The sequence below is a fragment of the Eschrichtius robustus genome, chromosome 5 (genome assembly GCF_028021215.1).
Source record: "Eschrichtius robustus isolate mEscRob2 chromosome 5, mEscRob2.pri, whole genome shotgun sequence".
NCBI classification, from domain to species: domain Eukaryota; kingdom Metazoa; phylum Chordata; class Mammalia; order Artiodactyla; family Eschrichtiidae; genus Eschrichtius; species Eschrichtius robustus.
The window spans coordinates 13706769-13729273 of record NC_090828.1 but is presented as its reverse complement, the minus strand read 5'-3'; the positions used below and the strand labels follow the sequence as shown (position 1 = coordinate 13729273).

The window sequence follows — 22505 nt, the reverse complement described above, 5'->3', positions numbered from 1 at the left end:
CCAGGGAATTTAGTCTTCTGAGGTCACAGCTGCAGCTGCAAGCTCTGCCACCAAGGGCAGCATCGTTCTTTTTCTTCCAATCCTAGCCTCATATTTTCTTCAAATCCCCATTTTTCTTCACTCTTGATATAAGCTCCTCGTGGGAAAGAAATTTGGTCTGTTTTGTTCACCGCTATAACCTCAGCGCCTGGTTGGGTGCTCAGTACTTACTTGTTGAGTGTGTTGAATGTGTGTGAGTACGTAAATGTGCATTCTGTGTATGCATGTGGTGTGTGGGTGGTGTGCGTCTGTGTGAGCTTGTGTGGTTGCACGTAGCGTGTACGTATGTCTGTGTGAATGTGTGTGTGTGGTGTGTGCCTGGTGTGTGAGTGTGATTATGCAGGAAGGTATGCTGTACTTGATAGCGTGTGTCTATCATGTGTGAGTGGGTGTGGTGTGTGCGTGTATCTGTGTGTGTGGGCGTGCACGCATGTACGTGCATATTGGGAAGATGGGATTTGGACACTGAAACAGGAAGAATGTCATGTGACTCTAACAGGATCAGAGGACAAAAATAATGATCGGAGGACAAAAAAATAATGAGAAAACTATAATCAAGATACATTATATGGCAAAAATAAATGCTCATCTTGAAACACAGATATGGAGCCCCTCGGTCAGTGCATCTGCCCCAGGATCTGACTGCAGTTTGTGTGAAGAGAGTTTGGAAGTGCTCGGAGGACAAGGCTGTCGATTCAAGCCAAGTACAGATACATGCACGGGGAACCATTACCTCCCACGTGAAGCGTGTTGGGGCCAATGTAGGATGCATTATATCTAGAGTTTACATTTTTGATTCCTTTTGAATTTCCTTTTGCTAGTTGCATCTTTTATGTTATTCACTCTGTTAGAAGATAAACAGTAAATAAACTCTATTGAAAGGTTGGAGTAGAAGATGAAAATCCATGCCTAAATTGAGCTTTGGGGATTATTGCTGGATTTCAATTATCTGGGGATAACTTATTTCCTGTTTGGACAGATAATTTGCAGACACACAGTGTAACTTGATGCGTTTCCAGGGAACATTACATGTTGTGATCTACTGGCAAGATTAAGGATTTTTTTCCTCCAATTGAAAAAATTTTCTATATTTCAGTCATTTTATAATAAAATTTTTATATAAAAAAGCAAAAGATTCCTCTTTTTCATTATCCACCACAGTTTCTTACTGATTTCTTGCCTTTAAAAAAATAATAGCTGCTCTAAAATACTCTAAGTCTGATGGAGAGTAAAGGGGCCCAAAGATTAGTTTCCTGTTTAGTTATACCATAAACCTATTGTCCCACTAAGATCAGTACTCTGTGGTATAGTTCAATAGAGTGAATACTGAGCTGGTTTAGGAAGCTTTTTTTTTTTTTTTTTCTAAATGGTAGGTTTCTGGAAGGTGGGCTCAGGTTTCCAGTAATAATAATTACATGACTACTTGATTTGTGATGCCATAGAGTAAAGATTAGGGCCCCCAATACACAGGCTAATGCTCACATTCAATGTATGAGATTGGAAGTTCCTTCAATTTGGGGTAATAAAAATTAATCATAGGTACAATGGTTATGTGTGATTCCTGATGACCTCTAGTTATGAGATGATGTTGATTCTTTGCTAAATAAGGCAGCTGGGGCTGAATCACCCTCATGTAACCACGTGATAAATCTGAAACAATATTTTACAACATGCACATCTAATACCTTGCAGAGTACACAAATACAAGAAAAGGAATACATGTATAATAACATGCTATTAACCTCAGTTATAGTTTGTCATAATGCTGGAGAACTTGCTTGAAAAAGCAGAAGGCCTCCATAAAATTTCAACTTTAAGAACTGTATTGCTTCTACTCATTTTTGATTCCTTTTGTTTTCATTTTTGAATTGAAGTATAGTTGATGTATAATATTACATACGTTACAGGTGTACAGCATAGTGATTCACAATTTTTAAAGGTTCTATTCCATTCACAGTTACTACAAAATACTGGCTATATTCCCCGTGTTGTACTATACACATCCTTGTAGCTTATTTATTTTATACATAACAGTCTGTACCTCTTCACCCCCTATCCCCATCTTGCTCATTTTAAATTTCTTTCATGCATCTCTGCTGAAGCAAAAATAAATCGATCAAATAAGAAAAAAAGTATACAGAGCCATATTTGGTAAGTAAGGGAATTAACATGGTTACAAATAATTTCTTTTCTGAGAATTAGATGCTTTCAGACCACTACAAATTGCCTTGGCCACAACAGACTTCCTGTTCTCTTTAATAAACCCTCTGGTCGACGATCAGTAGAGCTCAGTAGCATGAGACGGATCCGAGACTGCACTGGAACACAGCCAAGCTCCTCGTCGGGTGGGAGAGTCTCATAAGGGCCTATTGTCCAGAGATTAGGCATTTGGAAATAAAAACTGTCCTTTTATTTATGAAGTGAGGCATGCAGGCCTGTGTTTGTAGTTTCAGGTCCATGACATTCAGACATCCTCCACGGCAGCTCTGACACTTTCTGATTCTTTCTACTCTGCAGTGGGTAGTCTTTGGGGCTTTGTCACAGCTACCATTCTGCTGGCTAAAATGACTACAGAAGACTTCATTCCAAGCACATAGGGGCCATTTCTCAACTGGCCAAAGGCCACTGTCAAAGTCTAAAAAAGAAGTCGCTTTTCCTACGTTGGAGCTGAGCAAAGCTCCCTCTGACGGTATTGTGGATCCCAGCTGCTCAAAAAAAAGGACAAAAATGATGGTGTTTAGAGTAACCCATCAGTCTGAGCTTGAGAAACCAACAAGCCTCACAATAAGGACTATTAACTAACACTTTGTGGTCAATTCCAACGTAAGCGTGTGTTTAAAAGTAATCTTCGCCTAAATTTCTCAAATTAAAACACTGATATTGTTTTCTATCCTAGTAGAGCAGACACTTATACTACATTTGTTGCTTGAAAAACATTGTTTACCCCATTCAGAAGAGTATTGTGATTTTATTTTTTTTAACGAACATGAGAATTCACATGAATACTTTCATCGTGCTTTAAGGGAAAGGTCCTTCTTGTTTTGCTGAAGTTAAACTGTATGCGAAGTGCACGAATAGCGAGCAGTCGCCCATAACTGGACCCTAGTCGTCATCCAGCCAGCCAAGTCAAGCATGGAGGTTCACCCATCATAGTATTTAAGTATATAATTAGGGAACTTTGGAGACCTGTTTCAAGACATTTTAGTCTTGGACAGGCAAACCACCGAGCAAGTCACTTCCCTTCTTTTTTCTGTGCTTCATTTTCCAGGCTCCAAAATGTGTCTCACCTCCTCCATGGCAATAAGGATGAAACGTTTTACATATGGAAAAATGTATGTATTAATAGAACACACTGTTCCAACAACAGAAATATACTTATTGCACCAGGGCCTCCCCTTGGCAAGGACTCAGAGGCTGTGGTCTAAGCTCACTCTCCAAGGAGGTACGGCGAAGAAGCCTGCTCCGTGTGAGGCCGGCAGATATGGCCCCATGAGGAGCAACAGGCCTAAGACGTGAGCCAACCCACCGCAGCCAGGCCGCCAAGGCACCTTTTCCCGTGGCTGCTCGCATTCTTTCTTCTGTGCTGGGCTCACTCCTGCACATACCTTGCCCGTGCTCCTCTTCCTCTCAGAAAATCCTTTTCTTTCTTGGTTCTTTCCTAATCTCAGGTTTGACAAAGATGCCACCTTCTTTTGAAAGTCTTCTCTAATTCATCCAACATACATCTTCTCTTCTCAGAACTATATCATTTACTGTCTGTATTACCCATGAAGTCTGCAGCTTAACTGTAGAATATTGCAGACTCAAAAGCTCTGCAAGTGATTAATTCAGCCAGTCCTTTTACGTGTGTGTACTTTTGTATGTAAGCAAGCCACATTAAATCTGCTTTGGTGATAAAATAGAACTATAAATGAAATGTTTTGCCATGTTTTTTATTGTGTCTCTGGTATACTTTGTTATCCCTTTTAAAGAATGAAGTACTTGAATGCAGACATGTGTTTTTATGATTTTTTTGGTATCCTGTCTCTGGCCACCTACATGATCCCTATCTTAATGCCTAGAACAATCCTTTTTAAAAATAATAGCACTGTTATTGAAATATAATTGACATGCCATAAAATTCACCCTTTTAAAGTGAGTTCAGTGGTTTTAAGTCTATGCACAGGATTATGCAATCACCATCACTATTTAATTTTAGAACATCTTCATCACCCCCAAAAGAAACCCCCTATCCACTAGCAGTTACTTCCCTTTCTCCCTTCTCCCCAGCCCTAGGCAACTTTAATCAGCTTTCTGTCTCTATGGATCTGCCTATTGTGAACATTTCATGTAAATGGAATCATACCATGGGTACTCTTTTGGGACTGGCCTCTTTCACTTAGCATAATGTTTTCAAGGTTCACCCAGTGGGGGCCACTCTTCATCGTGGTGCCCAGGCCTGTCACTATTGCGGCCTCTCTTGTTGCAGAGCACAGCCTCCAGACGCGCAGGCTCAGTAGTTGTGGCTCACGGGCCTAGTTGCTCCGCGGCATGTGGGATCTTCCCAGACCAGGGCTTGAACCCGTGTCCCCTGCATTGGCAGGCAGATTCTCAACCATTGCGACACCAGGGAAGACCAGTACTTCATTCCTTTTTATGGCTTAATAATATTCCACTGTATGGATATACCATATTTGTTTATCCACTCTTCAGTTGATGGACATTTGGGTTGTTTCCACTTTGGATTATGAATAATGAGGCTATGAATATTCACATAGAAGTCTTAATGTGGGCATATATTCCTAGCACAATCAAGTCCAGAGCAGTCTCCATATATCCTTACTGAATTAAAGTAAGCTCTCTAGAATTCCTTCTCTGCAATATTGTAATGGTACCACTCACTGTGGGATACAGGGAGTTAATATTTTCCCCAAGTCATGCACCTTATTTTTCTAAGAAGCAGCTGGCTCAGAGCACGCTGTTTAGACAGAAACTCCAATAGCAAAAGTCAAGGTGCTTATGTTTGATATCTGTCGTCACAGTTACTCTACATCCTTGAACGTGAGCTTTTCCAAATCTCAGCTTCATTAGCTTGTAAACGAGAGGAATATTATAACTAAGAATACCCTAGTTTGAGAAAGACTCTTACTTAGCTTTTAAATTGCAATCACAGCGTTCTTGCATGAATACCAAGAGCCATTTAAAGTCTGCTTTTCAGGCTAAGAAGCCAAGGATTAAAAAGAGGTTGACATTCTTATAAAATGTTAGGCTGTGTCTCAGTAAGAGATGCAAGAAGAAAAAAATAAACGATCACGGCCTTTCTGCTTTTCCATTTAAAAGATATTAAGGTCTTTCTGCTTCCTCTCACAAAATGACCCATGTGGTTGAGCCTGGAAGTCCCCACATACCAGTTACTTTTTATAGCTAAAAACATGCTATGAAGGAATAAATGTTAAGAAAGCACAGTTCACGAAGCCTTGTTAATAAGCCATGAAAATTGCAGGATGCATTGGAGAGTCCTGAGACTCTACTTCTGAGGTACTGATATGAAGAAAGGATTTGAGAAGATTATGTTAACTCTCTCGACAGGCTATTTCAGACGTGCAATGTAGACCTTTGACTTTGAAGATGCCACTGACCAGCGTTGAAAGTCTAACCTTTCAAGCGGAAGTACTGTTTCTTGTTCATGTTGGTGTCCTTGCTGTCTACAGCAAGTAGCTCACAGAAGGTGGGCCAGGAAACTGAGTGGAAATAGAGCAGTTTGACAGGGGTGGGCAGTATGGAAATACAGGTGATCAGGTGGCCTTTCCACAGTGTCAGTATTGCTTTTGGACCTCTGAACTTTCTTCTTTAAGGTTTTTACATCTCCCAGAAATGATCCACTTCAGACTTTCTGTATCTTTCTCTCACCAAGAAACTCATTTCTGCCTTTCTCACTTTTTTGTTCTGCTATTTTGTATCAGTTTCTCCTTCGACTGAAACACTCCCCGATATGATTCACTGTGTCCTTGAAACTGTTTTTTTTAAAAATAGATATTTATTGGAGTATAATTGCTTCACAATACTGTGTTAGTTTCTGTTGCACAGCAAAGCAAATCAACCATATACATATACATATCCCCATATCCCCTCCCTCATGAGCCTCCCTCCCATCCTCCCTATCCCACTCCTCTAGGTCATCGCAAAGCACCAAGCTGATCTCCCTGTGCAAACTGTTCTTTAGCTCTTGTTTTCCTTTCTTACTCTCCTTGCCTATTTCGTGAAGCCACAATTTGGTGACTAAGTTCTTTATTTTTTGGGCTTAGGTTTCTATTACTACCAGCTTCAAAAAAGAAAGATGAGAAAAACAAGAGTAGCAAATACAATTACTGAAGGAGTGCATGTTTTTGAAATGAATGAGTTAATAAATGCATCTAGACCGCTTATTCCAAGTAATCATTACGATGCAAGCAGTACAGAAGATCACACTGCTTTTTCCCAGAACCCACGCACCAGAGGAAGAGTTTCTACCTCGTGGGCCAAGAAAGAGGAAAATGCTTCTACTTTGGTTTCTTAATCTGGAAGAAGACGACTTCAATTCAATGTTCAACAATCTTTACTGAATGCCCATGAGCCAGACGTTGTGTTGGGTACTTAAAATACAGATATGAATTGATTTCTCCCTTGCCTAGTAACAGAAAGCAAGTGAATAAGTACATGGTGTTACAAGGAGGAAATTAGCCTTTGTTGATAGCGGCTAAGTGCCAGTCACTGTATCGGATGGAAAGAGCCTCTGGGGAAAGGGATCCTGATCTTAGCGCTGTTTTTTTAAGGTGATGTGTTAAGTTGTGTCGAAGAGGAAAGTATCATATTAATGATCTCAAGCAAAACCAATGACTTCATTCTCTTTATTCTCAAATTTCATTTCAGAATAGGCTTTTTGGTTCCTAAAGGTACTCAAAGTTATACTCTAAAATAATAACCCACATGTGTCTGAAAGACAACTCGTGAAATGGATATTCATTTTCCACCTGCTTGGTGCCAAGTGCCATTCTAGTTGCTGGGGGTCTTACCATGATCAAGGCAGGGGCATCCTTGTCCTGCTTGAGGTTGCTCACTGATGGTGAGAGAGCGAAAAAGCAAACCAAGATCTTCCTCGGTAGTGGTAAGTGTTATAGAGAGAAGCAAACAGGCGGATGTGATAGAGTAACACAGGGTGGAGGTGGGGTAATGCAGGTTGGAAGTCAGAGATGGTTCTTTGAAGAGGTAGCATTTGAACTGAATCATGAATGGAAGACACGAACCAGCTGTGCGAGGGGCGTAAAGGCCCCACAGAGGGGGCAGGCTGGGCAAACGCAGGGAACACAAAGAACACTAGGTATCTGTGTAGTGACCAAGGGAAACAGGGCTAGGAGAAAACGGCTCAGAGATTATCAGGAGCCAGGTGAGAAGCTGGATTTGACTCTAAAGGCAATGGAAAACCACTGGAAAGTTTTAACTAGAGGCGTGGCATTATCTGACTTGTATTTCCAAAAGCTTCCATTGAATAAATCAATCAAGGCAAAGAAGGATGCAGGAAGACCAGTTAAAGACCACTTCTGGGGATCCAGGCAAAAAAGGATGATGATGGCTTGGGCCAGCAGTGTGAATGGAATACTGTCTTGGTAAAAAATAATCTCCTTTAAGGGGTATAGAGGACCAGATGAAGACTTTGTTTCTTGTTATTTCTTAACCATAAGCATTCTTAATCAATTTTAGTTTTCATCCATATTAGGGCACACACTCCTTAAACACAGGGCTTTTGTTTTTCTTGTCAGTCTCTCTTGTCTAGAAAGTGCTGCTCTATATTCAGCGCCTTGTGGGTGCTGAATAAATATTGATTAAACAAACCAAATAATGAATCATGTCTACTGCAAGTGTGGGCGCTTGGTAACATGGAAACACAGAAGTGAGCTAGATTCTTCCATCTGTAGGGCACAACTGGAAAGGACATTGGAGGGAGGGTGGAGAGTTTGGGGCCGCTCCCCTCCTTCCATCCTGAGATGCTTTGGGATTGGAATGGCCACTCAATTACCACCTCCCATTGGGTGACTGGGGGCTGTGCACACATATCCCAGAGCATCCTTACCCACTGCTCAAGGATGGGCCTGGGAAACGATACCCTAGCCAGGTGAACAGAAGCCTTGCTGTTGGCGAGCAACACCCCTGAAATGTGATGCAGGCTGTGGATGGAGCAGACTGTGGCAGAGGGCATTTAAAGAAGGCCTTTACTCCACATGGAGGGAGAGGAAACCCCCCCAAAACGAACATGGTTGTACTGTATAGCGGGGATCCCCAAACTTCTTCTGTAAAGGGTCGGATAGTAAATCTTCTAGGGCCCTCTCTCTCTGCTGCAATTACTGCACCTCTGTTGTAACTCTGCAGCTGTATCATGAAAGCAGCCACGGACAACAGGTGAATGAATGGGTGTCATTGGGTTCAAATAAAACTTTATTTATGGATACCAAAATCTGAATTTCAGATAATTTTCATGGGTTATAAAATATTCTTTTTTTCCCTTCAACTATTTAATCAATTCTATGAAGAAAATAAAACAGGGTAGTGTTTTAAAAAACATAAAAACCATTCTTAGTTCACGGGACATACAAAATTAGGTAACAGGCCACCCATGGGCCTTTGTTTGTCAACCCTTACTCTGTAGAGTAGGAAAGCAGGAAACCAATCCATCTGAATGCTGTTCAAAAACTGGCAACTTTACGTGGTAATAATATTCAATACTACCCTTTTGTTTGTCAAAATATCATTTCATGGAAATGAAAATTTAGCTGTTTGTCTAATACAATATTTTCTGACGATAGGGTGGCATCAAATGTCTCTTGAGCACCTGCCAATTGGGAGGTATGCTCCCAGCTGGTTCCCAGCTTCCTCTACACGCTGTTATGTGTTCTCCATGCAGAAGCCAGATGAGCTTTTAATAATATGCACCGGGTCACTTGTTGCCCTTCTTGAAACACTCCAGCGACTCGCCACTTGCCTTTCGAATAAGATGCAAATGTCTTATCTTATCCTTGCCTGGCCTCAACTCTGACCACTCTGGCTGTCCACCCACACCGCTCTTCAATTCCAGACCTCTCCTGGGCCCTTGCAGCAGCTTCCTGCAGCCCCAAACCCTCCTTTCTTCCCCAGGCTTTAGCAGGGTTGGTCTTTGGGAATTCAGAGCTCAGCTCAAATGTCAGCTTCTCAGAGGCGCCCTTGATCATCCAGCCCAGCTCAGTTCTTCCCCTCGTTACTTCTATTACTCGGTCCCGTTCATTCTTCACAGAACTGGTCTTTATCTGAATTATCTTGCTAATTAATTTATTTACTTATTTTACTTGCCTGATTCCTCCCACCAGAAGGTAAGCATCATTAAAACAAGGAAATTTCTGTCTCATCACTGCTGTCTCCCCATTCTGAGATATTTTAATACCTAACATTCGGTATTATACCTTATATATTTGTTGAATGAATAAAGGAAGGGCATCATGTGAGGGGTGATAGAATGTTCCGTTCAGAATTGTGCTGGTATTTTACCCCAGCTGGGAATGAGGGTGACTGTGTATGACAGGGTGGGGGGTTGGGCTGGGGAGGAAGACCATGGCCTTGAGAAATGGGCAAGGATCAGATGGTGGAGAAGCCCTCGGGAAATACTACAGTGTTTGCCCTTTGTTTTGAAGGCAATGGGGTGGCCACAGATGGGTCTTAAGCAAGCCCAAGATAAAAGGATTCAGTGTATTTATTGGAATGTTTACATTGGGAAAATAACAAAGTACGTTATTATATGCTCTGTTTACACCATTAAGGATAGCAAAGGACACAGAGTAATCAGACCAGTCTTAACTTAAATGAGTGTGGAAAGATGCCAAAAAATAAATTCAAATTCAGTACAAATGTTACATCGCATCTACATGCCTCCATTCTCTTCTTGAGCTGGGGGAACTTGGAGGAGCTTCTGACGCATTTCTGAGTAACACAGCTAGAAGAAAAGGGGCTCCAAGTGTCAAGTTGTTTGTGTGTGTGCTGTTTGACAGAAAGAGACTGTTTCAAGGTTTACCCTCGGTCTGAAAGAAAATGAGGATGCGGAATTAAAAAATAAAACGTGGTTCAACTTTGTGCTTGCAGTTTAGGCCCCGCGGCCTGGTCCGACCTCGGAAACGAGATTTCTGTCCGAGATAAGCCTCTTTTAAAGTGTGTCAAACACTCAAGCGAGAGACATTTAAAAGTCTGAAAAGCAGATGGGAAGAGTTTCTTTTTTCCTGTCTACAAATCTGTCTCCTTTCTTTCCATCATTCTTGGTACTTGGAACAGAAAATTGTTGACTTCCACATACCTTCTTTTTTATTAATCATGGAAAAAGGTGAAAAAAATGAACCTTTAGAAGCCAGAAGCCAGATCTGCCCCCAAGATAAGAGAAGGAATGGAAGTTTGAGGCTGTTTGAGGAAGTGGAAGCCCTGGGGCCCCAGCGACTCGTCAGAGGTTTCCGCGGACAGTGGCTGTGCCACAGGTTACCTCGGAGCTGCCTTTTCATCTGCTTTAAGAAGAACAGAGGGTCAGGACAGGAATAAAGACGCAGATGTAGAGAATGGACTTGAGGACATGGGGAGGGGGAAGGGGAAGCTGGGACGAAGTGAGAGAGTGGCATGGACTTATATATACTACCAAATGTAAAATAGATAGCTAGTGGGAAGCAGCTGCATAGCACAAGGAGATCAGCTTGGTGCTTTGTGACCAAAAGGGGTGGGATAGGGAGGGTGGGAGGGAGACGCAAGAGGGAGGGGATATGGGGGTATATGTATACATATAGCTGGTTCACCTTGTTATACAGCAGAAACTAACACAACATTGTAAAGCAATTATACTCCAATAAAGATGTTAAAAAAAAAAAAGAAAGAAATCATATCCAACCACACACACACACACACAAAGATGTTCATGTTTGTGATGTCTGAGACTACCTTTCTCTTACAAAACAAGGAAAGGTTACCATCTGCCCATTGAGATCTCTGTTTATATAGATATTCACTAACAAATTAAACATGCTTCAGATGACCACAGATGGAATGCTTGGGACACATGGGAGCTCATCATCCATAACTTTACTGTGCTTGTCTCCAAAATGAATTTCCTTTTTATTCATTCCCTGCACTACCCTCTGGAGTGTTCTGTGTGCCAGTGAGCATTGTCCTAAAGGGGACACATCTCAGATCACAAATCCTTCCGTGAAGATGCGCTTGCCTACCTTTCCTTGCCCACAAGGCTAAACAAGGGACAACCACGATTAAGGGTGATTTTTAAGACCTACATCTTTTGTGCCAAGAGATTCCCGCCTCTGCCTTTGGTTGGTTTCAGTTGCTTGGAAGCTTTCAGTTACAAATGGCCTAAGGGAGGGAGTGTTCTGTGAGGCCAGGTAAGTGGTTAGAAACCAAGATACTGGCAGGGACACAAGTACCACCTGGAGCCAAGCAGCACCCCATGCCCCTCCCATCCCAAGTGGCCACAGTATCACTGAGCCTCCAATCTTCCAACTTTAGAAGGCCCTTGGGCACTTTCTGTTGCTGGATATGCATTCCATCTGTGATGACGGTGATGTAGGGTGACCACAGGAAGAGGGCTGAGCTCCCCAAATCTATAAGGGAAGACAGGGACACAATTTGGGAGGATCTACTATCACCTTGTGGGGCCCTCCTGAACTTAGATGGCTTGAAAAGACAACACTTACTGAAAAGTCGTCACTGGGGAAGAACAGGAGATCTCGAAGGGGATCATTCTGATAGGTCTTTTCAAGTTCTTCAATGACAGTTTCATAATCCAGAGGCTGGAGAAGCCTGGGCTTTTCTTGCTGTAGACAAAGAAAATATCGTATTAACCACTGAAACAGAGAATCTTGCTTTTTCTCAACATCCGGTTGGATTTCATTTCTTAGAATCGCCAACCTTTGATATCGTGCAACCCTTCTAAGAGAGTCATGGAGACTCCAGGCATTTGGGGCAAAGCCACATAACTATTATTTCCAGATCTGAAATAATATGAGAAGATCTTGAAATACCTGACATCTCACTCAGTAAGTTAAGCGCCGAGCCTCCAGTGCACATGGTATTCAGCCTTGTCACATCCATAAAGTAGATGTTTATGTAAACCTGATCTTTGTTAATGTGGAGAAAGGCCTTCTCCTTACTTGCTATAGTATTATGATGATTATCATCATTTTTCATGAATTAGATACTTCCTTGTGAGGCCTACTTGGGTCTATTTTAAGCCGTTGGCTCCCTGCTAGCAATCAAAGTAACACAGACTGTCTTAGTGGTCACTGAAACATGGATCCTGTATCAGGATTAATTGCTTGGCTCTCAGCCTCTTTGCCGATATAGAGAGAAGTTAGGTAATTCTTTAGTAGAATGGAACAACACAATTAATATGGAAACAGTGTGGTGAAAATGGAGAAGAGTCTGAAAAAATAGCTAGATAATCTCACCACATTAAACTCCTAAAGCCAAGGGGAAAGGCACCTCCCTCAAAGAAGCTCCCCAAGAGATAAATGTCAGTGGGAGAAAGGTGGTTGTTTCATTCTACAGTTGATGTGTTTACGCCAAACTGTATGGAACTCAAAAAGTGAGAAAGATGGAGCCCAAAATAAATAATAAAATATTACAGAAGACCAAGGACACAGTCTAAGTTCCCTTAGCCCTCGGATGAAGCATTCATGCAACCTAAATAAAAAATGATGATTGTTTGGATTATTTTTGGGCTCCTGGAAGCTGGAGTGGTCAACATGAAATCTGCATGCTGAAGTGATCTCATAAATGAAAAAAAAAAATGTGTTTCGTTGTTCATGTCAATGACATCAGCAGACACTTTCCCACCAACCCCACCCCTCCCCGCTCTGCAAAGCCCACAGATTTAGCTTCAACTTCTAAAGCCTTCTTTGGAAGATCTCTGCTGGTAAAACTCCAGAAACTGTTACCAACATTTTAATAATTGCTAATGAGCTCCTCAAAGTAGCAGTCAATGTTTTTTTCCAACTATAAAAAACAAAACAAAACAAAATGTAACACGGTGGGCCAACAACAAGGATTTCCATGTACTTTCTGCACCGAAACAGAACAGAAACAAACCCATTTTACAAATGCTTAAGTAAACGGAGGATGATGAAAGGTGAATATTCTCTCTGGAAGGGTCCTTCAATTAAGATTGCTGATTTAGCAAATAAAAACACAGGGCCTCATGCTTGGAGAAAAGAAGAAACTTAGTTGCCCAACATAATCCATTTAGTGAAAGCTGTGAGACATTCAATATTTTCAAGTAGAAGATGCAAAAAGTCCTTCTTGCATCCTTTCCCTGCCTTTTGATATAATTATTCTATTTTAGACTTCTTTTAGGTTCCAACTCCCTATTTTCCCAGGCAAAAATTAATTCCAAGAAGTACAGATTGATAGCTCAAGAGGCAAATGCAGGCTCCAGACGTTTGTTTTGGCTCACTTATCTTAATGTTTTTAGTTGGCTTTGAATGTCTTTGAGTAGTGGTATTTCACTCCAGGTCAGCAACAGACCTCAGTAGCCTATCACCTCTTACCCTGCAATGTCACATTTAAAAAAAATTTTTTTTAACTTTTTATTTTATATTGGAGTATAGCTGATTAACAATGTTGTGATAGTTTCAGGTGTACAGCAAAGTGATTCAGTTATACATATATATGTATCTATTCTTTTTCAAATTCTTTTCCCATTTAGGTTGTTACATAATACTGAACAGAGTTCCCTGTGCTATACAGTAGGTCCTTGTTGGTTATCCATTTTAAATACGGCAGTGTGTACATGTCAATCTCACACTCCCTAACTATCCCTTCCCCCCCACCCTTCCTCCCATGGTACCCGTAAGTTCATTCTCTAAGTCTGTGAGCCTGTTTCTGCTTTGTAAATAAGTTCATTTGTATCACGATGTCACATTTATAATATATTACCAGCTGCCCCAATAAGCCTTCAAGTCTGAAACACCTGGCTTATTCTGGAATCTCTTCTCTCCCCCTTAATATTGTGTTTGTGTATGAAACGTATCAAATAAAACAGAATGCATTGTAAAACGGTCCGGAAGCTCTTATCTCTGCCATCGAGTTGGTTGGTAAGCCCCTTTTCCTCATTGTTTCTTCAGATCACGTGTCTGATGTCCTTCTACCAACAGCTCATGATGTGATTACTAACACTTTCCCTTTTCTCCCCCTTCTTCACACCGACATGCATAGGAGCGTGGGAGTGTGGCTTAGTGTGCGTTGCGATTTATAGGTTTAACTACTGTGAGCAATCCCCCGACCCCTGACCAGCCTCCTCCCATGACTGGTGACTGTTTAATGAGGTGTGCATCCGCCACAAAAACAGGAGTGCCCCTGTGGCCTCTGTCCTTCTGCACAGCCCCTGCCGGTGCCCCTCACCAGATCTCTGAGCTGGGCGGAGGGCTGTCCTGGCAATCCCTGCCCATTCCACTCACCCTTCACTGCACCTGCCCCACAACCTGGGCCTGGGCCAGAGGGGCAGGGGGAAGAGGAGGCATTAGTAGGAAAAAAAAAATAGAAAAAAATATGAACAGACTTAGCTTTGGGATTTCCAAACACAAAAGAAATTATATATAAATATATATCTCTACCACATGCGATGGAAAGACTTCGTTTTCTTTTCCCAAAGAAATAAAATGGAGAAAGCCTCAAAAAAAGAAAAAAAGGCAAATGACATAAGGATGTTTTAGAAGGCCTTCTACAGTCTTGTTCTCACGATCATTTTAATTTTATCTCTCATTAGTCGAAAACTTGAGTGTTAATAAACAACCGCAGGTCAAGGAGACCTTCAAAGGTCTTTCTATTTATTTATTTATTTATGTACTTACTTGTTTATTTATTTATTTTTACTAGGGCCCAAACTCCACCTAAAATGAATCCCACCTAAATTAGTACAATAGGAAAATCAGAGTTCACAAGTCACTGGTTATTAATAAAACCACAGGAAAACTAAATCCTAAACTCTCCTTGATACACACAATAAATGGCATAGCCTGTAAGCATCTGTTGGAAGGTATATTTTTAGTTATTCACTTCAGGCTATGACATGCCAGCCAATTAACGAAGGAGGTTTACTAAGCCTTTCCTGTTTAAAATGTTGCACTGAGGTTATCTTGACTTGGGGCTGCAAAGCCTAGCAGATCTGCTTCATACAGTTCATTAAGTTTTGACCTCTGGGGGATAAGTAAAATTCTAACTTTCCAGGGAATTTGTTAAATAGTGTGCAACATTCAAGATATTCAATGTTTCATAATTTGGGGAATATGAGGTTCATAAATAAAAATAACAGTGATATCTTCCACAGTACCTAGAGCTTAGAATTTGGCGATGCTTGCCAAGGATGCTTTATGCATCTGTGATGGTGAGAATCCAGGCTATGCAACCAGTAGTCTTCTCTGGAGCAAGAGAGCTGTCAGTTCCATGTTTTGGTCAAAGAGACAGATGTATACAAAGATGATGGGGTCAGTTAATTTCTCACTACTGCTCCTTACAGAGATGTTGAGTGAAACTGAGAACTGAGAAGCATTGATTTACAGCTTTACAACAGTTGGGTTGTCCCTCCTGAATTTAATGTGCCTCTTTCCTTTGGAAATGCACCAACTGGGATAAGGTATGTGCCAAGATTACCCTGAATTGGATTGGACTTTTATAGTGCTTTTTACTCTTACTCTTTTTCTCTCAAATGAGTAATGAATTTCATTAGCTGTTCTAAAATCACTCCAGGCATGGGAAAAGGCAACCACCAGTGCTCGTCATTATGTGGCAGGGCTGGTGTTGCACCGATGTGGGAATAGGGCTATTCTTTTGATACAGTATTAAGACATTTGTTTGATCTACTCCCCCAGATCCACAGCTCTCTTCCAATTCGACTTCACAGCAGAAGAATGGGCTCCTGTCACAAAAACAAATGCTTTCTTCCCCGCTCCTTATTCCACAACTTCTCATGGAATGCCAACGCAAGTCTAAGCCTTGGAATTGGTGAACCTGCCATCTTGGTAACAACCTGAGCTGCCAGGAGCTGTTTACTGGTCCGAAACAAGCAGACTGTCCATGCTTTAGCTAAAGACTCTAATTTCAAGAACATGGTGTGCTACCACAAAGATCTGAATTATTTTCATAATTATAATTCAAAAGCAAATGGGTGTAGAAATGACACTGAAGATCTAAGCATTTGAAGTATGTAACACTGAAAAAAGTCAAATGACTAAATGATCAACCTAGACAGCTCTCCAGAATCTAAGAAATAACCTAGACCACGCAGCCTCGTTTTAGGGAAGTGTGATTATAGGTTTTCTATGTTGAGATGCAACAGAGAGTGTAACATGCACTCTAGAACCAGAATTCCTGGGCTCCTAGTCCTGGCATTGCCACTTATGGGCTATGGAACTTTGGGCATGTTAGAATCTCTGTGCCTTAGTTTCCCAATCTGTAAAATGGACATTTTAGTAGGAGTTAGATCATAGGACTGAATGAGGTAATATCTGTTATGCTCTTAGAACAACACTATACCCATAGTACTCATTACATAAGTGTTAAGTAGATAAAGGCTGTGAGTTTTAAATTTTCACTAGTCATGGATTTAAGGCACTTGTATTGTAAATTTAATGTGTACAGAGAGCAAATAATAGGTGCTCAATAAATACCTGTTGAGTAAATAAGTTTATATCCTTTCATCCAGGAATTCCTTTTCTGGGACTCTATTTTAAAGAAATAATCACACAGATAATCCAAGAAGTATACAAGGATATCTTTGCAGTATTACCTTTCTAACATGATGGAGAAAATACATTTACTTTAATGCAAGAGGGCTAAGAAAGGCAGGCAGGCTGGTGGAGGCTATATCTAAAAGGTGAAGACACCAGAGCTGTTGTTCACAAAAAGCGATTTATATTTTCCAAGAATCGTATGTAGTGGAGAAAGGCTTAGTGATATAATGGGCTTTGGGAAGGATACTGAAAATAGGATAGGAGTTGGAAAAATATCAATGAAAAATTGTGTGGTACACGCCGTAATTCTCCTTGTAACTCTTCAAATATTCAGTAAAGCTAGTTAGCTCACAACATTTTGCATGTGATTGGCTTTTGTGGGGAAACATGAGGAGGTTGGGGTCCATGATCAAGATGGCAAGTATTGCCGCACTAGGAAAGAAGACAATGAAAGGAGGAAGGAAAGGAAGTCAAATTCATCCTGACAATGGTTCTAGATTCACACATATTATGACATTAGAATTGAGTCCAGAATAGCTAGATCTCTGAGAGCTAAAAATGGGAAACAATAAATTATTAAAGGTAAAGAATGATTAGGGAATTATGGCACATCTATTCTAAGAAACAATACATGCTCATTAAAACTGAGTTTTTAAAGTTTGCAATGACACGCAAAATTACTTATGTATTGTTAAGTAAAAGTGGGAATAAATACTGCACACTGAATAACTGCACAAAATTTTTAAAATTTAAAGAAAAGAATTAGAAATCTGTATCCATATATTATCAATTATATTTAGATGGGACTATGATGTTTAGGATTTTGTTATTTTGAATTTTTGCATTTTCCAAATTTTCTGTAATGAACATATATTTCTTTCATGATGGTGAAAAATGAACTTGGCCTTTCAAAACTCTCATGTCTCTGAAAACACTGGGGAGTTGCTTGGTTTTAAAATTGTTTAGCCTTTGAAAATCCACCAAAGAGGGAAAATAGAAAAGCACATGAAAGTTCAACCACTAACAACCTCAATTAATTAAAAAAAGGAAATAAAACACTGGTGAAAAGAGATCAGGGAAAATAACTACAGATTATGTATGTGGTTTTAGAAGCTAATGTCAGCAAGAAAGGGAAGAACAATTAGCAATCTATTAACGAAAGTATTTTGAGCTCTTTGAGAACCATAAACATTTGGCAAGTTACTTAAGCAGCTCTGTGCATTGGCCACTCTTGCAAAGGATTAGAAGTCAGAATCTCTAGTTCGAAGTCCAGGGTCTTTTACTTCCCAGCTAAGTAACTTGGACAGTCATTTAAACTGAGACTTAGTGAGACTGACTCAAGTGAATCAAAGGGCAACTTCCTGCTTACAGCAGTGTTGTCATAAGGATCAAACAGATGAAGTATGTGAGGGCGTTAAGCGAACCAGCAGAAGCCAGGCAAATATAGATTTTTCTTTATTCGAAAACAATTGAAAATTACCACATACGTTTAACCCCAAATATATCCCAACACCAAGTCAAACCAACCAACCAATCAAACTGGTGATACTAAATTCTTCATGTACCAGAAACTGTCCTACATGCTTTTACGTTTATTATCTAAATTTCCTTAAAAAGCAAACAAACAAACAAACAAATAAACCTTGATAATTAGTGATTCTACTGGAAGCAAAAGAGGTAAAAGCATAAGGAAAAGCACTGAAATTTAGAAAAGGGCAGCATCTCCTCTGTGTATCTCCTGAATCAAGTCAGGCCGCTCTATGACCAGTAGGAAGAAGGAAGGCAATCTAATTATGTATATCAGCAAATGAAAGTGACTCTGAAATTCTGCCTTTTATTTTCCTTGAGAAACCAACCTAGAAAATATTTTCTTGTATTTATATTTTCAGATCAAAAGAAAAGGATTAAATTTAGGATTAGTTTAGTATTAAACTCATTAGCTTTGCCAAGATAAATACCTAGACAACAATCAAAGTTTTATCAAAAGATATTTAGAATTTCTTTCTGTAGCTCTAACCTACACACATGCAAGTCAAGTTTGTTAGCAATAGGGAGTTAATAGGATCGCTAAGGACTAAAATCAGGAAAAGGGTTTGATGGGATGAGAAATGGAGAACAATCTCTATAGCAAACCCCTTGTGTTTGGGGCCACATGTTTGTGCTGTAAATGTTAAGTGTAATTAGGGAGCCAAGCACTGGTTACTCACTGTTAGGGTTACTCTAGTTAGTCTGATCTGAACTACTTGCTTGGTTCTGCTTTTCAAAAAAATCTGATCTTTTCAAGAAACAGTATTATGCAAAGAGTTTTTTCCCCTACCTTTGAGATGTTTCGTATTTCTTCTGTGACATGCAGTGTCTACTGTGATGCTAGTCTAGACTTCCTCTATTTTCCTCAACCACCCCTGTCGCTTTCTGATATCTGAATCTTTATTCTAATTTGAGTATTTATAACAGAATTAAGTTTATATCTGAATGCCTTTGTCAGCTGACAATACTATTCATCCTGGCTAATGACCCAGAAAAACAAATAAAAATAGGTATGTACTTCAGGACCAGTACAGAAGGCTCTAGTAGGGCATGACATGTCAATTACTTAAACATTCTCTTCACATCTTGACCTACAGACAAACAAATAGGGAACAGTGAGGATCCACACGGTCTTTAGACAGAACCTAAAAAAAAATACCAATCTCGACATCTCCAAAACAAATTAGAAACAACACAGCTGTTAATTAATTTCAATGTTATCAAGATGACTGATTACATTTCTTAAATAAAATAAGAGATCTAAATGACACATGGATTCTTAAATCTCAAGTTCCTCCAGGACCCTTTGGCCTTAGTGCAACTGGAATGGAACCAACTTCCACACTATCTGTGTTTAAAACAAACAAGAAATTTGTGAAGACCCCACACAGCTGGATCCACGGCCACAGCTGTCAGCCTGTGGTCGTGTGACAGATTTAATTCAGCCTTTCATCAAAGGGAGTTCCACTGGACAACTTCTCAAATGTTTGAGCTTCAGAAAGCAAGACGAAATTTTCTTACCAAAAAGGAAATAATTAAGTAAGGAATAAGCCATCTTATGCTGACCCTTTAACCTTCTCTCTGTCTTCAACCACACAGTTTCATGAGAATGGAAAAACACCAGCTAAGTCAAAGTTAAGAGCTGTACAGCTGGGCAAGCTCAGATTAAGCTGAATTTGGAAACAGTTCCCTTGGTAACAAAAACGGACATAGATCTCAGAAGAAATCAGCCAAAAGTAACTCTTTAAATGTCTTAGTCCATTTCAGTGATATAAAGCAGGTTAAACTTGGTAAATTACAAAGTTGTTTGCAAATATGAAGGATTATTAGTCAGCATATTCAACACAAACATTATAGTTAGAAAAATCAGGATATTCTATTTTATTAACCCTTAATTTCATTAGGAAAATCAAGGACCTGAAGAGACTTATAGGATGTAATAAGGTATAGTTTCAAACTGAATTTAAATCTTTTCAGTCTTATTTTCTTTTTTAAGGCAATTTAACAACATATGTCTCTTAGGAGCATGTCAAAATTCACTCATTTTTGCTCAGCAAATGAAAAAAGAAAAGTGCCTGCTTCTTTGCCTAACACTGGTACTTGTAAAGAAGTACGAAAGAAGATCTAAATCAAATTAAATTACATGTCTCATTTAGTTTTCTAGCAACACTTGAAAGGTAATAAATATCATTAAAAATACATCACAACCCAATTACAAGTCTGCCGGACACCAGGGAAATTAACGCCTTTGAGCCAGCTGCCAGGATTTTTAGATTAATTTATATAAAGTCTGTGATGAAAGCTGCCACCAGCTTAAACTCTGATACTATTTTAGTACTTTAACAGGCACACAGATGAGTCAAATGTGAGAGATATGTGTGTATGTGTGTGTGTACATAAACACATACATGTCACAAATACATGAATGTAAATAGTCCTGTCAACAACAACATGAATTATATATGTCCAATAAATCTTCCCATAATGATTGGTCAGCTCATTCTTTTATTTCCTCTCTTAACCTTTGGCTACTTGAAACTGAATATGCATAGTGGTCATTTGTTGTTTTTTTGACCTAAACAACATCCATCCTGCTTTCTTTTAGTACAAGCATGTTAATTTCCTTCTGAGGGCTTACTTCTTTCTCCTTCCCTGTAAAGAGCAGGGTTGGTGGGTCTGATAATTTAAAAAGTCCTGTTTTTCTGTGATCAAGGGCATGTGACCCCAGCCCATTCAACACTTCCCTCCAAGACTCTGAATCTTGAAGGAGAGATGCCAAAATCCCACATGACCGTCCATTAGTTCCAAACACCAAGACCATCCCTGTTTCCCACTGCCCCGAGCTGCTCTAAGTCCATTCTTGTTCTTTGCCCAGCCTGTCTCTCCATTCTTCCTTCTGTTCCCTTCTCTGGATATGTTTGTTTGCCAGGGAAGGTTTCCTCTGCTTGCATCTAAAAGAATCTAAAATGATATAACACAAGAAGCAGCATCTACAATAAGGGACTATTATTGCCTCAACTTATCTTTGTCTGGATTTGAATCATCTTAAAGGAGAATCTCTCCTGTAGCCAATGACTCCTTGAAGTACAGGATGTAGGTTTAGTAAACTCATGTGTTACTAATGAATTCCAACGTCATCCTACTCTATAGAAAATACATCAGATATCATGCATCCTGAGAATGGGGGACAAATACCTTCTTGGTTTTCCAAGGTGATAAACTCAGTTCAGCCTTCATCTCTAATTTTCCACTAAGCATAATCCATTCTAATCATCCCTCTCTGATGTCACCAGAGCAACTGGGGCCAAAAAATAAGTTTATGTCCACATTTGCTTTCAGTGCTGATGTTGTCACAAACTATAATTTTGTCTCTATAGGAGGTGCCAGGTTGCATTGGAAGTTGTGTTAGAGATGACCGACCAGGTGTCTCTAAGCCATTGTTGGCCTTGTATCACCTTTCTTCATTCTGTCATTTTCATCTTAAGGGAAAACATTTGCTATATTTGTTGTATTAAAACCAATTCATATATTTTTACTTGTAGAAATAGCATAGTCACACCAAACAATTTAATACTAATAGTAACTTTAGACACTACCATTTTTTATCATTTACCCCATATATGCTAATGATAGCTTTTATTTTCCTACTACTATTATCATGATCAAATGGCAAGGCCTATAATAAGTATTTAACACTTTCTCTCATTGAATATTCATACCAAGACTAGAAGAGGTCATCATTGCTTTATTTCACAAATGCAGAAACTTGGAATCTGAGGACCTGCTCAACAACTTGATGGAAGAACTGATATTTCAGTCCAGCTCAGCATAAAGCCTTTGGTCCCCTCCACTACACTCTACCAGCAAAGGTCATACATAGCTTTGCAGGAATAAGAATCAGAAATGCTTTTTTTTTTTTTTTTCCTATTGGGAAGGTTCTACAATAGAGCTGTAGTTTGGGTACTGTCCCTGCTCCCTTTGTCAGTTTCCGCAGTGAGGGAAATTAGAAGGCTGGGGGCTGGTGGGAGGTCACTGGGCACCTCAGGGGAGGAAGTGGTAGGGACAGAGGACTAAGAAACATTTATAAAATGGTAAGGAAGATGAAGAAAAGGAGATGAAAAGGTATATTAAGGAATCATATAATGACTGTGTGATATTATGATTTATAATAAGAAATATAAATTTGGTCTT

At 39.9% G+C, this 22505-nt stretch overlaps 1 protein-coding gene across 13 annotated transcripts in view; it reads right to left on the bottom strand.

Annotated features, from left to right (window-relative positions):
• DOCK10 (dedicator of cytokinesis 10) overlaps positions 1–22505 on the bottom strand; it is a 279437-nt gene that overhangs the window by 141049 nt on the left and 115883 nt on the right. For all 13 annotated transcript variants that reach the window (XM_068544330.1, XM_068544331.1, XM_068544335.1 and 10 more), the window contains exon 2: positions 11757–11876. In XM_068544330.1, the coding sequence (XP_068400431.1) occupies positions 11757–11876 (120 nt within the window). The remainder of the gene's footprint in view (positions 1–11756; positions 11877–22505) is intronic.